This window comes from Chaetura pelagica, unplaced genomic scaffold (assembly GCF_000747805.2).
Source record: "Chaetura pelagica isolate M959 unplaced genomic scaffold, ChaPel_1.0 scaffold141, whole genome shotgun sequence".
NCBI classification, from domain to species: Eukaryota; Metazoa; Chordata; class Aves; order Apodiformes; family Apodidae; genus Chaetura; species Chaetura pelagica.
The window spans coordinates 894,311-912,643 of NW_009952059.1; the positions used below are offsets into that span (position 1 = coordinate 894,311).

Consider the following 18,333-nt stretch of genomic DNA (forward strand, 5'->3'; position numbering starts at 1 on the left):
AGCCTTTTTTGTTCCGTTCAGTTGCTCAATAGAAAGGGGAGGAGTGGTGGTGTTGAAATCCACAACCCTGTTTTCACCTACCTTTGGCAGCAGTTCTGATCTACCTGGATTTTACAAGCTCACACACTAGGGCTTGCATGTTCTCACAAAGCTTGCCTCTCCCATGCATCCAGCTGCCTAAAACTGTTCTGTCAGGGCATAAAACAGCTCTGGAGTCAGCTCTGGTCTTGTTCTCTCAGCATGGATAGATTCAGCTGTGATGGATCAGGAGAATCCCAGCCTTTCTTCCCCATCCTCTACCCTGACGTTGCTGTCTCCACCAGGCCCCAGTGGTGGGCCCTAGAAGCTGCTGCACCTGGGTTTCTGCTGAGCTGCACCAAGCTTGAGTGTCTGCAAGGCATCCGGTTTTTTGACTTTCCCTGTCCTGCAACAGACCCTCCCTTCTCTGAGGAACTGGCTAAAACCAAAAGACACTTGGAGGAGAGGCTGGTTTATCTTCTGGGCACTTAGCACTACTCCAGTTAAGTCATCATCTGTCATTTCCAAAAGGTCATTGGGATTTATAAGATTTCTGTTTAGACTTATAATTGGTCTCCTGTGTCTAAGAACACTTACGGACTTTTAAGTCCTTAAAGACCTTTCATTTTCCATCAGTGCCTCGGTTGTGCAGATCTGGAAGCTGGTGGTTAAGGAGCAAACACTGTTCTTGTAGCAGGAACTTTCTGATCCTTTCAGGCTCTGCCAACTCCTCCTCCTGTAGCCTGCAGCCATGAGACACAACCATTTCTCACCAGCCTCTGCTCCTAGTTCTGTTCCCAACTGACAGTTTGCTGTGGGAGGGTGTTCTGTGTGCAGACAGTGATTTGATTTCCAGAAGACTTCTCTGTTGTTCATTTCTGTATCTTTATGGGTTTGTTTTTTTTTTTTTACAGCCAGGGAAGCTTTCGAAGAGGCAGGAAACATCTTAAGTGGCCACGTAGCCATGGGGATGTATTTGGAAGATGAAGCTTTGGCTTTGTAAGTTGTTTCTTTTATTCCTGGGTGAGAGTTCAAACTGATTTGCATTTAGTGAAAGCCAAGGCCTAGAGCAATTGTCAGAGGCCAAGTTGAGTGTTCAGCAGCAGCTCTAAGCAGTGACTTAAGTCTGGCAGGGAGACTGGTCAGGACTCAGCCAAATGAAGATGTTGTACCCTTGGCTCTGCAACTCATTTAACCCTGTTGCAATGGGTGTTCATCTCCCTTCCTGTTGTTTGAGTTCACTCTGGGTATTTTTAGTCCTCCAGCTCTGGGTATTTGCAGTCCTCCAGCTGTGCCAGCCCCTCATGCATCTGTTGGGTTCCTCCAAGAAACAGGGCTAAACTTTCATGGAGGCAAAAACAGGCTGGAAAAATTATACCCTCTGGCTGCAATTGGTGTGTGAAGAAGAAAAACCAGTTCTGCCCTTCTCCTTCCATCAGGAAAAAAGTGAAGAATTGCTCCTGGTCTTCCTCTTTCTGCAGTCCCTTCACCTTCTTGTCTCCTGCACCTAATCCTGATGCTGCAGAAGTGCCTGCTGAGGTGGGGATGAGCAAGGAGAGTGTAAGAGGATGGGTGCAAAGCCAGGGGTGTAAATGTGAGCCTTGCTCTGGTGGTTGCCCTCAGTTGCTGAGAGCAGCCAAAAGGGAGGCTGCTTGTGACTACCTGCAGGCTTTCTTGGGGTGGGCATGGTGCCCAGGTGGTGAAAAATGGTTTGAAAGCCCTGAAATAAATGCTAGGCTTCTATGGAGCTGCTTTGGTGTGGAGCAGATGGGCTTTCAGCAGCACTGTGAAAAGTGTTGAACCCCTTTGGTCTCAGCTTCCAGGTGGGCACAAGCAAGACTTTACCACCCTTTGCAGACAGAGCTTTGGAGAGGTTTCTGGAGGAAGAGTGCTGGAATAATAATGCAGCCTTTCTCCTGCAAGTGTGATCAAGGTGAAGTCAAGGCTTTCTTGCTCGGCTCCTGATTAAGAGCATCAATTGCAGCCCTGACTTGAAGCCAAATTTGAGTTAATGGGATCTGAGCATGTGTCAGTCCCTGCACTTAACTGTGTCATTAAAACTCACTCCAGCAAGGGGCAAAGTGCTTTGAATTGAACTCTGAGAGATGCTTCAATGTCTATAAATGCAACTGGATCCAGGGGAAATCTTCAGCTTGTCCTGGCATCTCATTTCCAACAGGAATTAGCCATCAAGGCAGAGTTAACAATCCCAGAAGGTCCTTGGCCTGTTTTCTAGGTGTGGTTTTAACAGCTAGTAATGAAACAGTGAATTTTTTTAATTAGCTTCTTCCAGATATGCTGCATTTCTAGCATGTCTGATGAGATGTGGACACTTCAGTGGTGTGCATGGACAATAAAGATGTAAATATCTTGATACTATTAACCAAACTGTGCTCAAAGCACCAGGCATGGTTGGGTCTTCAAAGCAAAGCAAGGCCAGACTTGTTCAGTGGGGGATGGGAGACAATGGGGTGGGCAATGGCAGGTTCAGAAGTCACAACCAGCAGCATCAGAGTGAAAAACCTGACCCTCCTGACCTAAAAGCCTCTTCTCCTCAGCTGAGAGAAGGGAAAAAAGCAAAAGGGTAATTTTTTGAAACTTAGATCTTTGCTAACTTAGATCTTACATCTTAGATAAAGCCTGTGTTCTCTCAGCAGTGACACACAGGAGGATACAGCCCTGTCCTCCTGCTCCAGCCACAGTCTGCATGCTCCTGTGCAGCTGGGATAGTCAATACAGTTAATAATAGATATTCATTCTGCCAAGTTTGGATTTTGGCTGTGATTTATGGGAGAAGCTACTGTAGCTGGTCCTCTTCTCAACTGTAAGTCAAAAGTAAACACTTACAGGAATTCCTTATGCAAGAGCCAGGCTCACTTCCCTTCTGCTAAACACTCAAGGAGGAACTGTTGGTGGCTCCCAGGTCACAGAAAGCTGAGTCCCCTCTTCCCAGAGAAAAAGATACACAAAAATACACAAAGAATCTTGTTAGCAAAACTGTTTGCTCAGCAATCACCTGCTCAGTTGGTAGCTAAGGGGAAAAAAGGGAAAGTGTCAAGTAAAAAATGCTTTGAATGAAGTAATTATTTATTTCTGAACTATTGGATGTCATAGATTCCTGCCAAGTATTTGTTTGCAGATGGTTTTAATTTAAATGCAGGTCTCGTATTACCTATGGAATGGTGTATAAATAGAAAGCTGTCAACAGTAACAATCAACCTCTCAGTGCTGGTAAGATGAGAAGAGTTTTCAGGCTCTAGTTATTAGATGGGGAATTTCTTGGGTTTCTGGCAGTATGTAAGAAACTTCCTTTTCAAAGGCTGCTGAACAAGTTGATCTGTTTAGACATAGGAAGCAAGAGTCCTGACCACTTCTGAGATGACATCAAGCCAGACAGTCCCTTTAAGACCTGTGGAAGTTTAAGAAGTTTGGAGCTGCTGGAGGAAATCCAGAGGAGGCCACAGAGATGATGGGAGGGCTGGAGCAGCTCTGCTCTGGAGCCAGGCTGGGAGAGTTGGGGTGTTCAGCCTGGAGAAGAGAAGGCTCCAGGGAGACCTTAGAGCAGCTTCCAGTGCCTGAAGGGGCTCCAGGAAAGCTGGGGAGGGGCTTGGGACAAGGGCAAGGAGGGATGGGATGAGGGGAAAACAATTGAAAGCCAGAAGAGGGAAGATTGAGATAAGATCCGAGGAAGAAATTCTTTGGTGTGAGGGTGGTGAGACCCTGTCCCAGGCTGCCCAGAGAAGCTGTGGCTGCCCCATCCCTGGCAGTGTTGAAGGGCAGGTTGGATGGGGCTTGGAGCAACCTGGTCTGGTGGGAGGTGTCCCTGCCCATGCAGGGGGGTTGGCTGCCTTTCATTCAAAAGAAGTAGTTGGTTCTGCAGTTGGCTGGGTCTGTGCTGCATCTTTCTCATGTGGAAGAAAAAAAACATAAAGAAAAAAGATGGGTCAAATTACTTTTGAGAAAGGAATCAAAGATTTTCCACCTCCCCACCTCCACAACCCCGAATGTCCTTACACGTCCCTCATTTCCCCGGCGATTTTGGTGTCACAGCCTTTGAAAAATAAACTCCACACACCCCCAAAAAACACTGCTGAGGCAGCTGACTTCTTCTGTCACACCCTTCCTCTGGGCACTGATGTCTTCTAACTTCCAGAAAATTGCTTTCCCCTCTTGGTGTATCCCCTGCCCTTTCACTGCTCACACATCTTCTATTTTGGCTCTTCCCACCTTCTCAGCTTTTCTTTAAATACCCCTGAACCCTCTCAACCAGAATAAAATTGGGAAATAAAGGAGGAGCTGGTTTCTCCACCACGTCTGCAGGCTGTGTGTGCTGCTCTGATGTGGAGCTGGACTTTGCCCCATGATCACCAAGCCTAAAACCAGATCTCCCGGGGCTTGTTTGGTGTCAGTTGGTGTCCCTCAGATGGACTCAAAGACCTTCTGTTTGCCTTGGCTTGGCAGGCAGAGCATTGGTTGGGTGTTGGCACCACCTAACCCAAGGTGTGAAAATGAGAGAGAAGTGCCAACCAATAGTGCAGGTGGTGGAGGTGTGGATTTGCCTGCCACTGAGCTGCTGGGGTCCTTGTGCAGCAGAAGGTGCTGTTTGTGTGTGTGGATTGAGTATCTGGTGCAGGCTGGGCAGGGCTTTTTTCCAAAGGGGATGAGGGAATATGTCAGCCTCATCCCTTCAGATCAGGACCTTGCAGGGGCTGGAGAGGGATGGGTGGGGGATGGGACCTTTTCCTCCAGCAGGTGCCTGTGCCTCTAACAGCAGGTTTTCCCCTGCATCCCTGGCCACACTTCTCACCGTGGAGCTGCCAGCTCTGGTGTGAACCAAATCCCTTGGCCAGTCATAGAATCATAGCATCCCAGACTGGTAGTTTGGGTTGGAGGGACCTTAAAGATCATCCAGTCCCAACCCCCATGCACAGGCAGGGACACCTCCCACCAGCCCAGGTTGCTCCAAGCCCCATCCAACCTGCCCTTCAACACTGCCAGGGATGGGGCAGCCACAGCTTCCCTGGGCAACCTGGGCCAGGGTCTCACCACCCTCACAGCAAAGAATTTCTTCCTCATGTCTGACCTAAATCTCCCCTCTTCCAGTTTAAAGCAATTTCCCCTTGTCCTCTTGCTACATGCCCTGGTCAGAAGTCCCTCCCCAGCTTTCTTGTCAGCCCCCAGTCCTTGTCACCATCCCTCTTTTTCAGATCCCATAAATACGCCGTGTCACCCCCAGCCCTCCTCCTTGCCAGGAGCAGAGGTCAGAGCGTGGAAAGTATCTCTTTGTCCAAACAGAGCACCCAGGACCTGGTGCAGATGATCAGATATGAATTGCTGGACATATTTGTAAGTAAAAAAAAGAAGAAATGTCCTTTTTTGTCCTTTTTTTGCCTGCAGTCATTTGCAGAAGCGCTGATGACGACGTGGAGCCATGCAAAAGAAATGTGGTTGCTCAGTATTTCTCTCATGCTGAGTTACATTTGTTTTGAAATTTTATGGCTTGGATCAGAGAGTCTGGACAGAAATCTCTTTGCTGTGTCATCCCGTGGGAGGAGACCCTAGGAGTCAATGATCTGGCTTTGTTGGTGGTCACAGACCCACTGCTGGGGTGGCTTGGTCTCTGGCAGGGTCTGCTCCCTGCCTCTTGCACGTGTCTGTCAAGGATGGGTTGTAGCCAGAAAATGAGGAGCTGGGATGAGCTGGTCTTGCTTCTGCCTCCTCTGCTCCCACCCTTCATCTCAGAGCACACAGCTGCTCATTCAGACTTGGCTTGCAGTGGGCAGGGTTGGGCGTAGACATCTCCAACCTCCACCAAGATCCCAGCACCCACACTTGTTTTTGAGCTGCTTGCGTTCAACATGGACACTCCAAATTTCCTGTAAGGACAGAAAGTCTAATTTTGTCCTCTTCTCTCTTCCCCATAAACCCCAACTTCTTGTTTTGATGTCTTGCAGCCCGAAATCACCGTGCAAAATCTGCCCCACTACTTGCAGCTCAGAAAGCCTTTCCTCATCTTCTTCAGCGATGGTGACATCGATCAGATGGAAAGCAAGGAAATGCTGAACCTGGCAGAAAAAACACCCCACCAAGCATTTGTGGCTTGCTGGTTGAACTTGTAAGTGTTTAAAAAGCTCTTTTCTTCTTTCCGTTAGCTCCTTCTTAGCACTGCAGGGCAAGAAAACACTTGAGTCTGCACTTACTGAAAACACTCCCTGGCTGGTGTGATTGTTTGGTCTGAAGACTTCATGAGTTGGGAGGTCAAGTCTTTTAGCAATGATTGAATATCTGTTGTGGGCAGCTGCAAAACTGCACGACCAAGTAAAATTAGCAAGGGTTTAATTGATTACAGAAATTATTTTCAGTAGAGTAAAATGTTCTCAGAGATATTGCACAGTAGCTTGACCCTGGCTCTGGTGTTATTTGTGGTTTTGAACAAGAGGCAATGGTCACAAGCTGGTCCACAGGAGGTTTAACCTAAATAGAAGAAAATACTTCTTCATTCTGAGGGTAACAGAGCCTAGGACAGGCTACCCAGGGAGGCTGTGGAGTCTCCATCCCTGGAGACATTCCAACCCACCTGGACGTGTTCCTGTGGGATCTGCTCTAGGGGATCCTGCTCTAGCAGGGGGGTTGGACTGGATGATCTCCAGAGGTCCCTTCCAACCCTGAACATTCTGTGTTTCTGTGGTTCTTTGACATGTAGGAGGAAATAAGTAAACTTGCCTTCCTGGAGTGTCTTATGGTAATTTTTCCATCAGCAGTTAGAGGGAAGCACTGATTGTTGACTGGGAGAAATGAAGTTTTCAGAAGAAGGAAGAGCCAGAAAAAGCCCCATGAAGCTTAAAAATAGGAAAACCCAACCAGGAATGAATCCAGGAGCTAAGAAATAGAAAGTTGTAAGAAAGGGGATTTTTTTTTTGTAAATCCTGCCCTCCCTGGTCACATTTCCAATTTTTAGCCTCTGTTTGTTTTGCCCCAGCCCAGAGCCACCTCTCTGTTCTTAATCATAACCTGCTTGGAAGTCTAGGAAGTGCCTCCAGTGTGGGCTGCAGTTCAGCTAACAGGGAAGGCACATGTTTTCAGAGAGAGGGCAGGTTTGTTTGCCAGTAATGCCCAAGAAACAAGAGCCCCTGGAACTTCCCCACCTACACATCTGCCTTCATGAGAAAGAGCGAGCTGACCTGTGGCAGATCAAAAGGGCATGGCCTCAAAAGAGGGCCTGCAGCAGCAGAGCAAGGGGTGGTGGTTTTAATTTAGAAGAGGGTAGGTTCAGATTATATCTAAGGAAGAAATTTTTTATGCTGAGGGTGGTGAGACTTTAGGTCAGGTTGCCCAGAGAGGTGGGAAATGCCCCATCCCTGGAAACATTCCAGATCACATCAGGTGGGGCTCTGAGCAACCTGATCTGGTTGAAGATGTCCCTGCTCACTGCAGGGGGCTGGATGAGATGGCCTTTCAAGGTCCCTTCCAACCCAAAGCAGTCAGTGATTTGATGAATATGGCCATTGGCTCAGAAAGAGTAGCCTAGCTGTAGAAAGGGGACCTCATTGCCATGGTGAGAGCCAGCTCAGCCCTCCGGCGTCAGTCCCAGCCTGAAATAGTGCTGGAAGGGCTCAGCATCTTCATGGGCTTGCTGATCCTCTGTCTCAATGTCCTCTTTTGGCTCCCTCTGTGTTGCCTGGGGAAATTCCATCCCAGCTCCTCAGGCTGTGGGGTAGCACATGGTAGCTCCAGAAGGGCTGGGCCCCCTGAGCACAGCCCCTAGATCAGCTCCAGCCTCTCCAGCCCCTGCGGACTTGCTGCAGCTGTGGGGTGGTGGCAGAGGCTGGGTTGGGAGGAGCTCTCCTACAACAGGGGCTGCAAGACTTGTCCTGCTCCTCAGAATCACAGAATCACCTTGGTTGGAAAAGATCTTAAAGATCACTGAGTCTAACTGTCACACTAACACTGGCAGGTCCTTCATTAAACCATGTCCTTGAGTACTACATCTATATGACTCTTAAATGCCTTCAGGATGGTGACTCCACCACTGCCCTGGGTGTCTCACGTTTTCTTAAAAACTCACAGAATCACAGAATGTTAGAGGTTGGAAGGGACCTCCAAAGATCATCAAGTCCAACCCTGGTGGAGAACATTTCACAGCCTCCTACAGAGTTTGTCCCAGCTCCTTCTGCTCAAGGATTTCTTTCCACATCTAAACTGCTGCCCACTCCCTTTCCATGGAACTCCAACAGCTCATTTAAAACATCAAGTTTATAAATATTGTGGCAAGCTTCTACAACTGTCCCATGGGCAAACCTTAGATGTGGCCCAAGGGCTTTGGTTGTTTGCTCAGCTCTTGGTCCTCTTGTGCTGCCAGACCACTGGGGAGCAAGTTGAATTTCCTCTTCCCCACAGGAAGAAGACGCCGGTGGGACGCGGGGTCCTGAAGTCGTATTTTGCCACCGTGCCTGCACTGCCTCTTCTTGTCTGGGTGGACCTTCATGCCGGGGGTCAAGTATTCAGGTTCCCATCAGAGCAGACCCTCACTGAAACAAACATCTTGTCTTGGCTGGAGAAGCTGAAAGCAGGACTGGAGATTCCCAGCAGTAAGTGGACAGGCATTTGAAATGTTCCTCAGCAGGCCCTGTTAGCTCCGCTCTGTTTATGAGAAGATGCTACGGGCAATAAATTGTCTGTCCTGGAATTTAATGATGGAAAAACTAGCTATGCTCATTTGAGCTGGAGAAGTACAAATAGTCCAGCCAGCAGAGAATACCCACACTCACGGGTTTGCTTTGGGACTGTTTAATGTTCAGAACCAAGTGTGGGTCGTTGGGAATCGACATCTCTTCCCCAGACCTGGCTGTGCTGCCTGGTTGCTGGGAGCACAGCTTGCTAAGAAAAAAATCTCCTGACTCCCAGTTGTCAGCATAAGAAATAGCTGCTCTTTAGGTGCCTTTCAGTATTTATTATTTAGGTTTTCCTTGGGTGGGAGTGGATGAGGAAGCTGGTGCTTTGCTGTGGTCTTTAGGACAGAAGGAGTTGGCTTGTACCGTGAAGGTTTTCACTCCATCCCTCCTGCTTTGACCAGCCCAATGAAGCCTTGGAGGAAGGCAGCAGAGATGTGCCTGTTCCATGTTTTATGCATAGTCATAGGTGCTACATCTTGGGAATTTCTGGCTGCCAGCCTGCTCCAGGCTCCAGAAAGGCGAGGGGGTGACTCCAGTTGATCTTTGTGCATTTTAAAATGAGCTTTTCAAAGCCATTGTTTGCAAAAGTCTGGTGGGGGAGGATCTGTAGCCTCTCTGCAGAGCTGAGGACACCATTTCTGACCCAACCGTCGCTGGGAGAACCCCATGAGCCAGCTGTCCCCCCACACCTCTTTCCAACCCCACTGCTAGTGGCACCTGGCTGTCATACAGGTCTCTAGGTGGGGACCTTAGTTTTCAGGGATGTCAGAGGGGTGTGTTGATGGCTGAGCAGCTCACTGCACGGCCAAGGGCTCTGCCAGCCATCACAGCCTCCTTCCTCAGACTTTTAATTTTGCCTTCACTGGAAAAAAAAAAAAAAGCCACAGTTCCTTTGAAAAGGAAACGTCTGTGGAGTGGGGCTGCTTAACTTATAGCTTGTAACTTATTAAGGTGGGGCTGTGTTTGTTTCTCAGGTACCTTGTCTGAGGAAGACTGGAAACCACCTCTCCCTGCCTATGACTTCCTGCAGATGATGGACATGACCATGGCTGAGCTCCCCCTCCACACCTCCCACCCTCACGGGGACACGCCGGCACAGCGCCCGCTGGGAAGCCCAGGAGGGGACAATGCCATCCAGGAGGAGCCATCCCAGGACAACAAAGCAGAGAAAGTTGGGTCCCCTGGGAGGGACCTTCGGGGGACAGCCCCAAGGCTGGCAGCAAAAGAGAAGCAGGGCAAGAGACACAGTGAGCTGTGAGAGCTGGGCAGTGGAAGATGCAGGATGGTGGCCAGAAAACCTGATCGCTTTCCCACCCCTCAGTGAGCCTTGACACCAAGGAGAGGAGTCCTTTCAGCTCTGAATTCATAGTGAAGGGATAAAGGAGCCCCTAAGACTCAGTGTGAGTTCCCTGCTGCTTCCTGTGGGTCATTCTGTGGTGGCCGTGGTTTCTGATGCCAGAAATGTGCCCATACACCCCACACCTTGGCCCTCCCGGATGCTTTTGGGGTTGCATTTCACAGCCAGCAGCCAGAGCAGGTCTGTGGCGAGGCTGCTGCAAGGGAGCTCAGCTCACCTCAAAGCTGGGGGAGAGATGGAGGCTGCTGCAAGGGAACTCGGCTCACCCCACCTTCAAACTACTCTGGAAACAGTCGTGTCAGCACAGCCCTGCTCTGCAGTTTCTGTATTTCTCACACAGGCATTTCTGTTGTCCCCAGGCAGGAAGGGGTGAGTGATTTCAAGATAAAGAGCACGTTTCTCCTCTCCCCTCCCAGGTCACAGTAACAGGTCCCTTGATGTGTGTCAGGAAGCCCTGCTCTCAAAAAGAAATTGCATCTGTGCTGTAACCATGTGGAGCTGGGAGGGAAAATGTGCCTCCTGCTCCAGGGCTGCTTAAACTGGCACTTGTGTGTGTTTACACCTGGCCTGTGAACCGAATTCATGAGCATGTTCATCCTTGAGGGTAACAGGAGGATCTGGTTTTATTACGAGGGGCAGAGCTCAGGTCATCACAACAGCCATGAATAGCTGGGACAAAAATCTGCCAGCAAATCCCAAGAGCAGGCAGGTTGGGAGATGGTTTTGCTCAGTGCTGGCATTTTCTTGGTTACAAGCCCAGGGGGTTATTTGCAGCCTCGATTTTTCTTTCCTCTCAGTGACAGAAACTGAGGTTGGTGCTTTTTCTGGGATGGGGATGGGGCTGGGAGTGAGGTCTGCAGAGAGAGCAGGGCTTTGGAAATGAGGGGAGATGAAGGGAATGGACCCTTCTGAGGTGGGATGGATTTGCTTCACATCCATATCTAGGTGGGGAGAAGCAGGACCTGGGGAACTGGCTTTCCAGCCTCTGCCCATCTCCTGGGCACATCAAAATGTCTGTCTTTCCTTGCTGGAGGACCTGAGCCTGCTGGCCAGCATGAGATATGACCCATTTGTGTGGAGGGAAGTTTAGTCTAATCCCACCCATGCCGTTACAATCTTCCCACCTCTTTCAATAAACATCTGCTCCCTTCCCCAGCATCCAGATGTGCTGGCAGGGTCGGGTCCTCCTCCTTATGGCTTTGAAGTTACTGGGGAGGGGGAAAATTGATGTTAAGGAACTACTGAGAGCATTGGGAAGTCTGGATTTCTCATCCTGCAAGCAGCCCACATGGTTGGGAGTATTGTGAAATGCCCAGAAATAGACCATTAATCCTGGGCTCTCCTTGAAGCCCTTAATTGAAACAGACCATTTTGGGACTTAATGACAGGCTTAGAGCCAAACGTGTGTATTTAAAGTAAGAAACTGTTGCAAGCAGATGGGAGCCTGCTGTGCAGCCCTGTTCCCAAGGGGAGGGAGTGAACACATCCCCAGTCACTTCCCCTCATTCCTCTGCTAGATAAGGTTGTTCTGCTGCTGGGCTCTAGGAGCTGGACCTCACTCCTTTCCCAACATGTCCCTCCTGATGCCACTGCTGCTGTTGTGGGATTGCTCTCCTGCTTTGGTCCAGGTGAAGTGTGAGATTTGGGCTTGTTGATGTCTTAATTAAATTCTAGCTCAAGTGCAGCCAATTTGCATCTGCCTTGGGCTGGTGTCCTGGGCTGGGGTGGCCGGAATGGATGCACTCCTGCAGGAATGTTCCCCTGGGCTCTGCAGCAGAAGGATCCCTTCCTGCAGCAGGTTTGAGGAGCATTCCCACATCCTTGCTCCTCTCAGTCGTTCATCCTTTTTTCATCACAGCCCATTGATGCTCAGCACCGGGGCAGGAGCTTGTCACTAGGGGTCAGTGCCACATCTCAGTTCTGGCTGCAAAAATCGGCTGCTTCAGTGGAGGTTGGAGCATTGTTGCCACCAAAGCCCAGGAGGTGGTAGATCCCCCATCCCTGGAAACATTCCAGGCTAGGTTGGACAGGGCTCTGAGTGGTCTGATCTGATTGAAGATGTTCATGCTCAGTGCAGGGGGGTTGGACTTTATGTGACCTTTAAATGTCCCTTCCAAACCCAACCATACTGTGATTCTAAGCCATGAGGGGGGGTCAGGAGTGAGTATCCAGTGGGATCCTGCAGGGATGATGCTGGTGGCCAAGTGGCTGTTTGCTTCTGGGGATAAACCTGGGAGGGGTGGGGAGTCCCAGCTCTACAGACTTCAGCCCCACATCAACAGCAGGATCCATCAGCTTGAGCCTCCCAGCTGGAGCTTGGGATGCCAGGAGCCCCAAACCCAGCCCAGAGGGTCGCTGGGAGCATTGTTGCCACCAAAGCCCAGGAGGTAGTAGATCCCCCATCCCTGGAAACATTCCAGGCTAGGTTGGACAGGGCTCTGAGTGGTCTGATCTGATTGAAGATGTTCATGCTCAGTGCAGGGGGGTTGGACTTTATGTGACCTTTAAATGTCCCTTCCAAACCCAACCATACTGTGATTCTAAGCCATGAGGGGGGGTCAGGAGTGAGTATCCAGTGGGATCCTGCAGGGATGATGCTGGTGGCCAAGTGGCTGTTTGCTTCTGGGGATAAACCTGGGAGGGGTGGGGAGTCCCAGCTCTACAGACTTCAGCCCCACATCAACAGCAGGATCCATCAGCTTGAGCCTCCCAGCTGGAGCTTGGGATGCCAGGAGCCCCAAACCCAGCCCAGAGGGTCCCTGCCAGCTGCCAGTGCAGGAACCTGCAGTGACACGGGGAAGGGACATGCTTGTCCTGGTGGACAGGAGGATGACCATGAGCCAGCAATGTGGTCTGCATCCCCCAGCATAGTCATTCACTGGGGGAAAGGCTTGTGCTTGTCCTAAGTATGAACACAGGATGGGTGGAGAATGGATGGACTGAGAGCAGCCCTGAGGAGAAGGACTTGGGAGTGTTGGGTTTCCTCGACACGAGGCAGAACTATGCACTGGCAGCCCAGAGACCACCCGTGTCCTGGGCTGCATCCCCAGCAGCGTGGGCAGCAGGGCCAGGGAGGGGATTGTCCCCTCTGCTCTGCTCTGTTGAGACCCCCTGCAGGGCTGGGGCCAGGGCTGGGGTCCCCAGCACAAGAAGGACATGGAGCTGCTGGAGAGAGTCCAGAGGAGGCCACAGAGATGATCCCAGGGCTGGAGCAGCTCTGCTCTGGAGCCAGGCTGGGAGAGTTGGGGTGTTCAGCCTGGAGAAGAGAAGGCTCCAGGGAGACCTTAGAGCACCTTCCAGTGCCTGAAGGGGTTCTAGGAAAGCTGGGGAGGGGCTTGGGACAAGGGCAGGGAGGGATGGGACAAGGGAGAATGGCTTTAAACTGAAAAAGGAGAGATTTAGATGGGATCTGAGGAGGAAATTCTTTGGTGTGAGGGTGGTGAGACCCTGGCCCAGGTTGCCCAGAGAAGCTGTGGCTGCCCCATCCCTGGCAGTGTTGAAGGGCAGGTTGGATGGGGCCTGGAGCAACCTGGGCTGGTGGGAGGTGTCCCTGCCCATGCAGAGGGTTGGGACTGGATGAACTTTAAGGTCCTTCCAACCCAAACCAGTCTGGGATTGAATGACTCCATGAAACACTCCTGCACGAGGTTGTTTGTCACAGCTGTGGCTCTGGGGACAGACCAGAGCAGAAAGATTTGGTGGGTGTTTATGGCCTTGAGGAACGAGTCAAAGGAAGAAGGGCTGTGGACCTTGGGGACAGCTTCAAGGGATGGAGCACATCCTGCTTGGCTTGAGGAGCAGGATGCTGGCCTGCACGTCCCGAAGTGGAAGTTGGCCAGGGATGGCCTAGGGGCTGGGTCTGTATCTGCCACTCTTCTGTGTCTCAGCACAATCTGCTGCTGAACTCAGGCAAGTTCACAATCCACGCTGATGCTCACAGCTCCTTTTCCAACCATTTAACACCCAAATACATGTTTGTTTGAGTAAACCACAGCTCTGCCTCTCCAGATGACACGCTGAGATGAAGAACTGATAGATTTCCTGACCGATACAATATGTGGACTATTTGTGGCTTCAGCCCAAACTCTATTTTTGGTGGGACTTTATTTCAGCATCACACCCATGATGGACCTTTCCTTGCGCTTTGCGCATCCTGGGAGCCTTTCAGGGGGTGTTTAAATGTCAGTGGTTGATAAAATGATGACACATCCACAAAAAAAAAAAAAAAAAAAAGGATGATGTGCTTGTCCTGGAGAGCAAAAATCATTGAAATTATTGTCTGGAACAATAGGAGTGCTCCATGTGCTGTGGTCTGACTGGCCCTTTGCCATCCTCGAGTCCTGCAGAGCCATCGTCATCGGTCAGGAGGGAGGACGGTTTGCAGCAGTGTGGGGGAACATGAAGGTTGCACCATGTGCCTTCTGTGTTTAAGGAGCTTATAGAGGAGTGGTCACATCAGGAAGCAACCTCAACGTTTTTCAGCCCTTTGAGCAAAACAAGGATGGGGAAAAAGACAAGTCCTGGCAGTGGAAGGTGGGTTTTCCATGTCAGATGTTCTGAGCCCATCCTGAACCACCCGGTCAGCCTGGCTCCGTGGCCAGGCTCTCATCCAGCTCTGCCATAGGGATGCAGCTGCAGGATGGTGGAAGAGAAGGCTGGAGCAGGGAGGAGACAGGAGAGGACATTGTCCCCAGGAGGGAGATGCTGCAAAGCAGGAGCAGGGGCACGGGAAGGACACATCTGCCTGGGCAGCAGCTGCCGCGCCAGCGATTCCTGCCAGTGCTGCCAGGATGTGGAGCAGGACACAGACCTGCTGGGCTGGCTCCTGTCCCTTGGGATTGTTGGTGCCTGGTGCTGCGTGGGGACAGGGGGTCTGGCAGGGCTGGGGGATGGTGGGGACCATTCACTCCAGCCCATCTGGTGGTTCAGCCTGGCAGAGATGTTTTCCCTGCGTCAGCAGAGCAGATTCCTCCAGCACGGCTTGGCTGTGATTTCTGCCCTGGGCCACTGTCCCCTGCCCTGGGCCACCCTCCCCTGCCCTGGGCCACTCTCTGCCACAGGGCACTGCTGGCAGTGACAGAGCCAGGGTTGTTTGCCTGGAGCTGCCAGGTGAGACTGGTCTCCTGCTGAGGCTTTCTTGGATGGCCAGATCCCCCTCAGCCCACCCTCAGGGGCATCCAATTGTACAAAGGTGATGCCAACAACCCTTGTCCCCTTGGGCTGTGATCCCCATGTCCTTGGCATTTGCCCAAGGAGATGGAAGAAAGGTCCTGTGGCTCGGTGGTGCCTGGGGCGTTCCATCCTGGCAAGTGGGTCCACCTGCCGAAACCCCAGACCAGCTCCCCTTGCCCCATTTGGGGACAGGGCTGGTGACCAGAGGATGGTGGTGGGAAGCAACCTGGAGGGAGTCTGGAGACGGACAGACAGACAGACAGACAGACAGAGAGATGTTGGTCTGGGGGTGGGATGGGAAGCAGTCAGTGCTGTGTTGGCAGGGCTGGAGGTGGCAGAGGAGGTGAGCTGGGGAAGGGAGGGTGCAGGGGCAGGATGAAGCTGGGATGTGAGATAAGGGGTGGTGGCTGAGGCAGGATGGGTTTCCTCCTTGCATAGGGTGGCTCTTCCACCTGGTGCTTCCATTGCTAAAAATACAGCCACGCTTTTGGTGCAGGCCCAGGGCAGGTACCCAGCCCTGAACTGCCCACGGGAGCTTGCAGGGTGTTTGTGATAGGGCCTCCATCCCTCCTCTGCCATGCTCAGCTTGGGCAGGGGCTGGGTCTTGTGGGCACCACTGGCTCCATCCTTGTGGAGCCAGGGATCAGGATGGAGCCGGGATGAGCAGCTCAAACCAGCTCCACCCCAAACACCTTCTCTGTATTTTCCCAAGAGAGAGGTGCTCCACCTCCAGTATCTTCTGGGACTACACCCACAGCTACAGTGTCCTGCTCCATCCCCAAGCCAGGTGATGAGGGTGTCCACACAGGGACCTCTCTGCTCGTGCCACTCAGGGCGACTCTCACCCTCGGGGTGAAGTCAAAGACCAGGCTGGAAGAAGAGCAACCCCAATGGACTATCCCATGGCAACCCTTTCACAGCATCTTCCCCCCACCAAGGGGCTCCGTGGGGCTGGGAGGTGGAGGTGGCAGGTCCCCTGGTGCCACATCACTGGCCCCATTGTCCATTGTTCCCTCTTGGCTCGACGGGACCCGATAAGGGAGGAGAGGGCACCGCTCCGGTTCCTGCTCCCAGGCAGGTTATTTCCCCACTCACCCAACCCCTCCTTAGGTAAACTCAACCCTTCTCCTCCCTGAGAGTTTGCTTTGCTGTCCCACACTCATCCAGCAGCGCACAGGGCCTGGGGAAACCAGCCTGGGACTATTAATAGCCTGTGGGGTTGCCAAATCCCTTCTGGATGGTGAAAGCAGCGGCTGCGACACCATGATTCAGCCCTTAGTGGTAACACATGGGGCCAGTTCCCTGGTGGGGCTGTGCTAGGAAGGCTCCCAGCTTTGCTTCAGCCCTGGAGGGCCATGCTGGGCTCTCCAGTGGGGTGGGGAGGTGGGGAAGGGCCTTTGCTCCATTGGCTGGACATTCCTTGGCTTTCTTGCAACACAAATAGTCCTATCGCTAAACTTGGTGCTGTTCCTCTCCCTTGGCAGCTGTCCCAGCTCACGGGCTGGGCTCCCTCTGCCCATGAACCCACAAAAAGCAAAAAACTGGGGCCCCCCATGAGGGTATTTCCACGGACCAGCAGCTCCTTCCACCCAGGGCTGAAGAAGGCTCTCAGGGATGAAAGTCATGGCTCGCCTGTACTCCATGAAGGCTCATTGCTCTGTAGAAGAAGAGGAAACGGTCTCGAGTTGCACCAGGGGAGGTTTAGATTGGCTCTTGGGAACAATTTCTTCCCCAAAGGGCTGTCAGGCCCTGGCCCAGGCTGCCCAGGGCAGGGGGGGAGTCCCCATCCCTGGAGGGGTTTCAAAGCCCTGTAGATGTGGTGCTGAGGGACATGGGGCAGGGGTGGCCTTGGCAGGGCTGGGGAATGGTTGGACTTGATGATCTGAAAGGTTTTTTCCAACCAGAATGATATGATGATTGCATGAGCAGTCCTGCCTGGAGGAGAGTGGGCAGCAGAGCTTCTTGGTGTGGTGCTTTTGAGTTTTAAGTCTTGGGGTCTTCTCTCCTGCAGCCAGACCTGTGATTGACCCATGCTGGGGAGTGGGAATTTTGGAGGGCTGGGTTGCCCTGGAGACGTGCTCTGGGTGACTCTCTCTGGACCCTGGACCTGCTGTGGGGAGATGGGTGAGAGAAGCAGGCAGTGGGGTGTGGAGGTGGAGGCCTGCTGGACCTTGTGGCTTCAGGTCTTTATTTCTGGGTTTCCCACGGGCTTTGGAAAAGTTCACTGTCTCTGCTGGCTGATTTCAGAGCACTGGATAGTTAGAACTGGGCAATGTATGGATTTCTTCACACATGCACAGGCTGGTGATTCTCCTTAAGACTCAGGAATGCTTTGTGGGAATGGGCCCAGGCAGAGCTCAGTGTTTGGAAACCTTCTGTGACTGCTGCTGTGCTCAGGGTGGGTTTCAGAGCAGGGCCATACCTGGACTCTTCTTTGGACCTGGTTGCTGAGGACTCACCAGCTTCCATCACACTCCTGAAAGCCAGAGTGAACATGTATGGCTAAATCCCAGAGATGTTTTGGGGTGTCAGTGAGGGTGTCAGAGGAGGTGGTTCCCCTATAGCAAGGGTGGCACCATCCTTTGATGTAGGGAGACTGATTTCAGCCCTTGGCTGTTTCTAAGGGTGTGGAAAAGCTGTGGGTTTGTCACAGAAACACATTTCTAGGTGTGTAACTTTGCAAACGTTGGGTTTTTGACACTGAGGGCAGGAGGGGATGGGGCTGGCAGGCTGTGGGGCAGCAGGGGGGAGAAGCTGGGGCAGCATGGGGCTGTGGGGCACAGGCTGTGGGGCAGCAGGGGGCTGGGTGGGTGGTGGGGCTGGGCTGGCTGGTGACCTCACAGTGCAGCCTGCACTCCCTGACTTGGAGAGCCTGGTGTCCACTGTGCATGAGGAGCAGGGGCCTGCCTGCATCAGCCCTCAGGCCAGCAAGGAGACAGGAGTCAGGAAGCAGCAGTTGAGTTGAGGTGGGAGTCACAGCCTGGGAGTGAGAAGCTACCAGGACAGGAGTCATGGCAGGGCATCCAGCTGTCATGGTAACATCATCCAGCTGTCATGGTGACATCATCCAGCTGGCATTGTGACGTCATCCAGCTGGCATTGACACAGCATATA

The 18,333-nt window shown here is 52.0% G+C and overlaps 1 protein-coding gene across 1 annotated transcript in view; it reads left to right on the forward strand.

Annotated features, from left to right (window-relative positions):
• TXNDC16 (thioredoxin domain containing 16) overlaps positions 1 to 9,948 on the forward strand; it is a 33,094-nt gene extending 23,146 nt beyond the window's left edge. Inside the window, exons 15-19 of the mRNA XM_010004014.1 lie at positions 933 to 1,017; positions 5,226 to 5,364; positions 5,973 to 6,133; positions 8,416 to 8,606; positions 9,665 to 9,948. Of these exons, the coding sequence (XP_010002316.1) occupies positions 933 to 1,017; positions 5,226 to 5,364; positions 5,973 to 6,133; positions 8,416 to 8,606; positions 9,665 to 9,948 (860 nt within the window). The remainder of the gene's footprint in view (positions 1 to 932; positions 1,018 to 5,225; positions 5,365 to 5,972; positions 6,134 to 8,415; positions 8,607 to 9,664) is intronic.
• Positions 9,949 to 18,333: the final 8,385 nt, after the last annotated feature.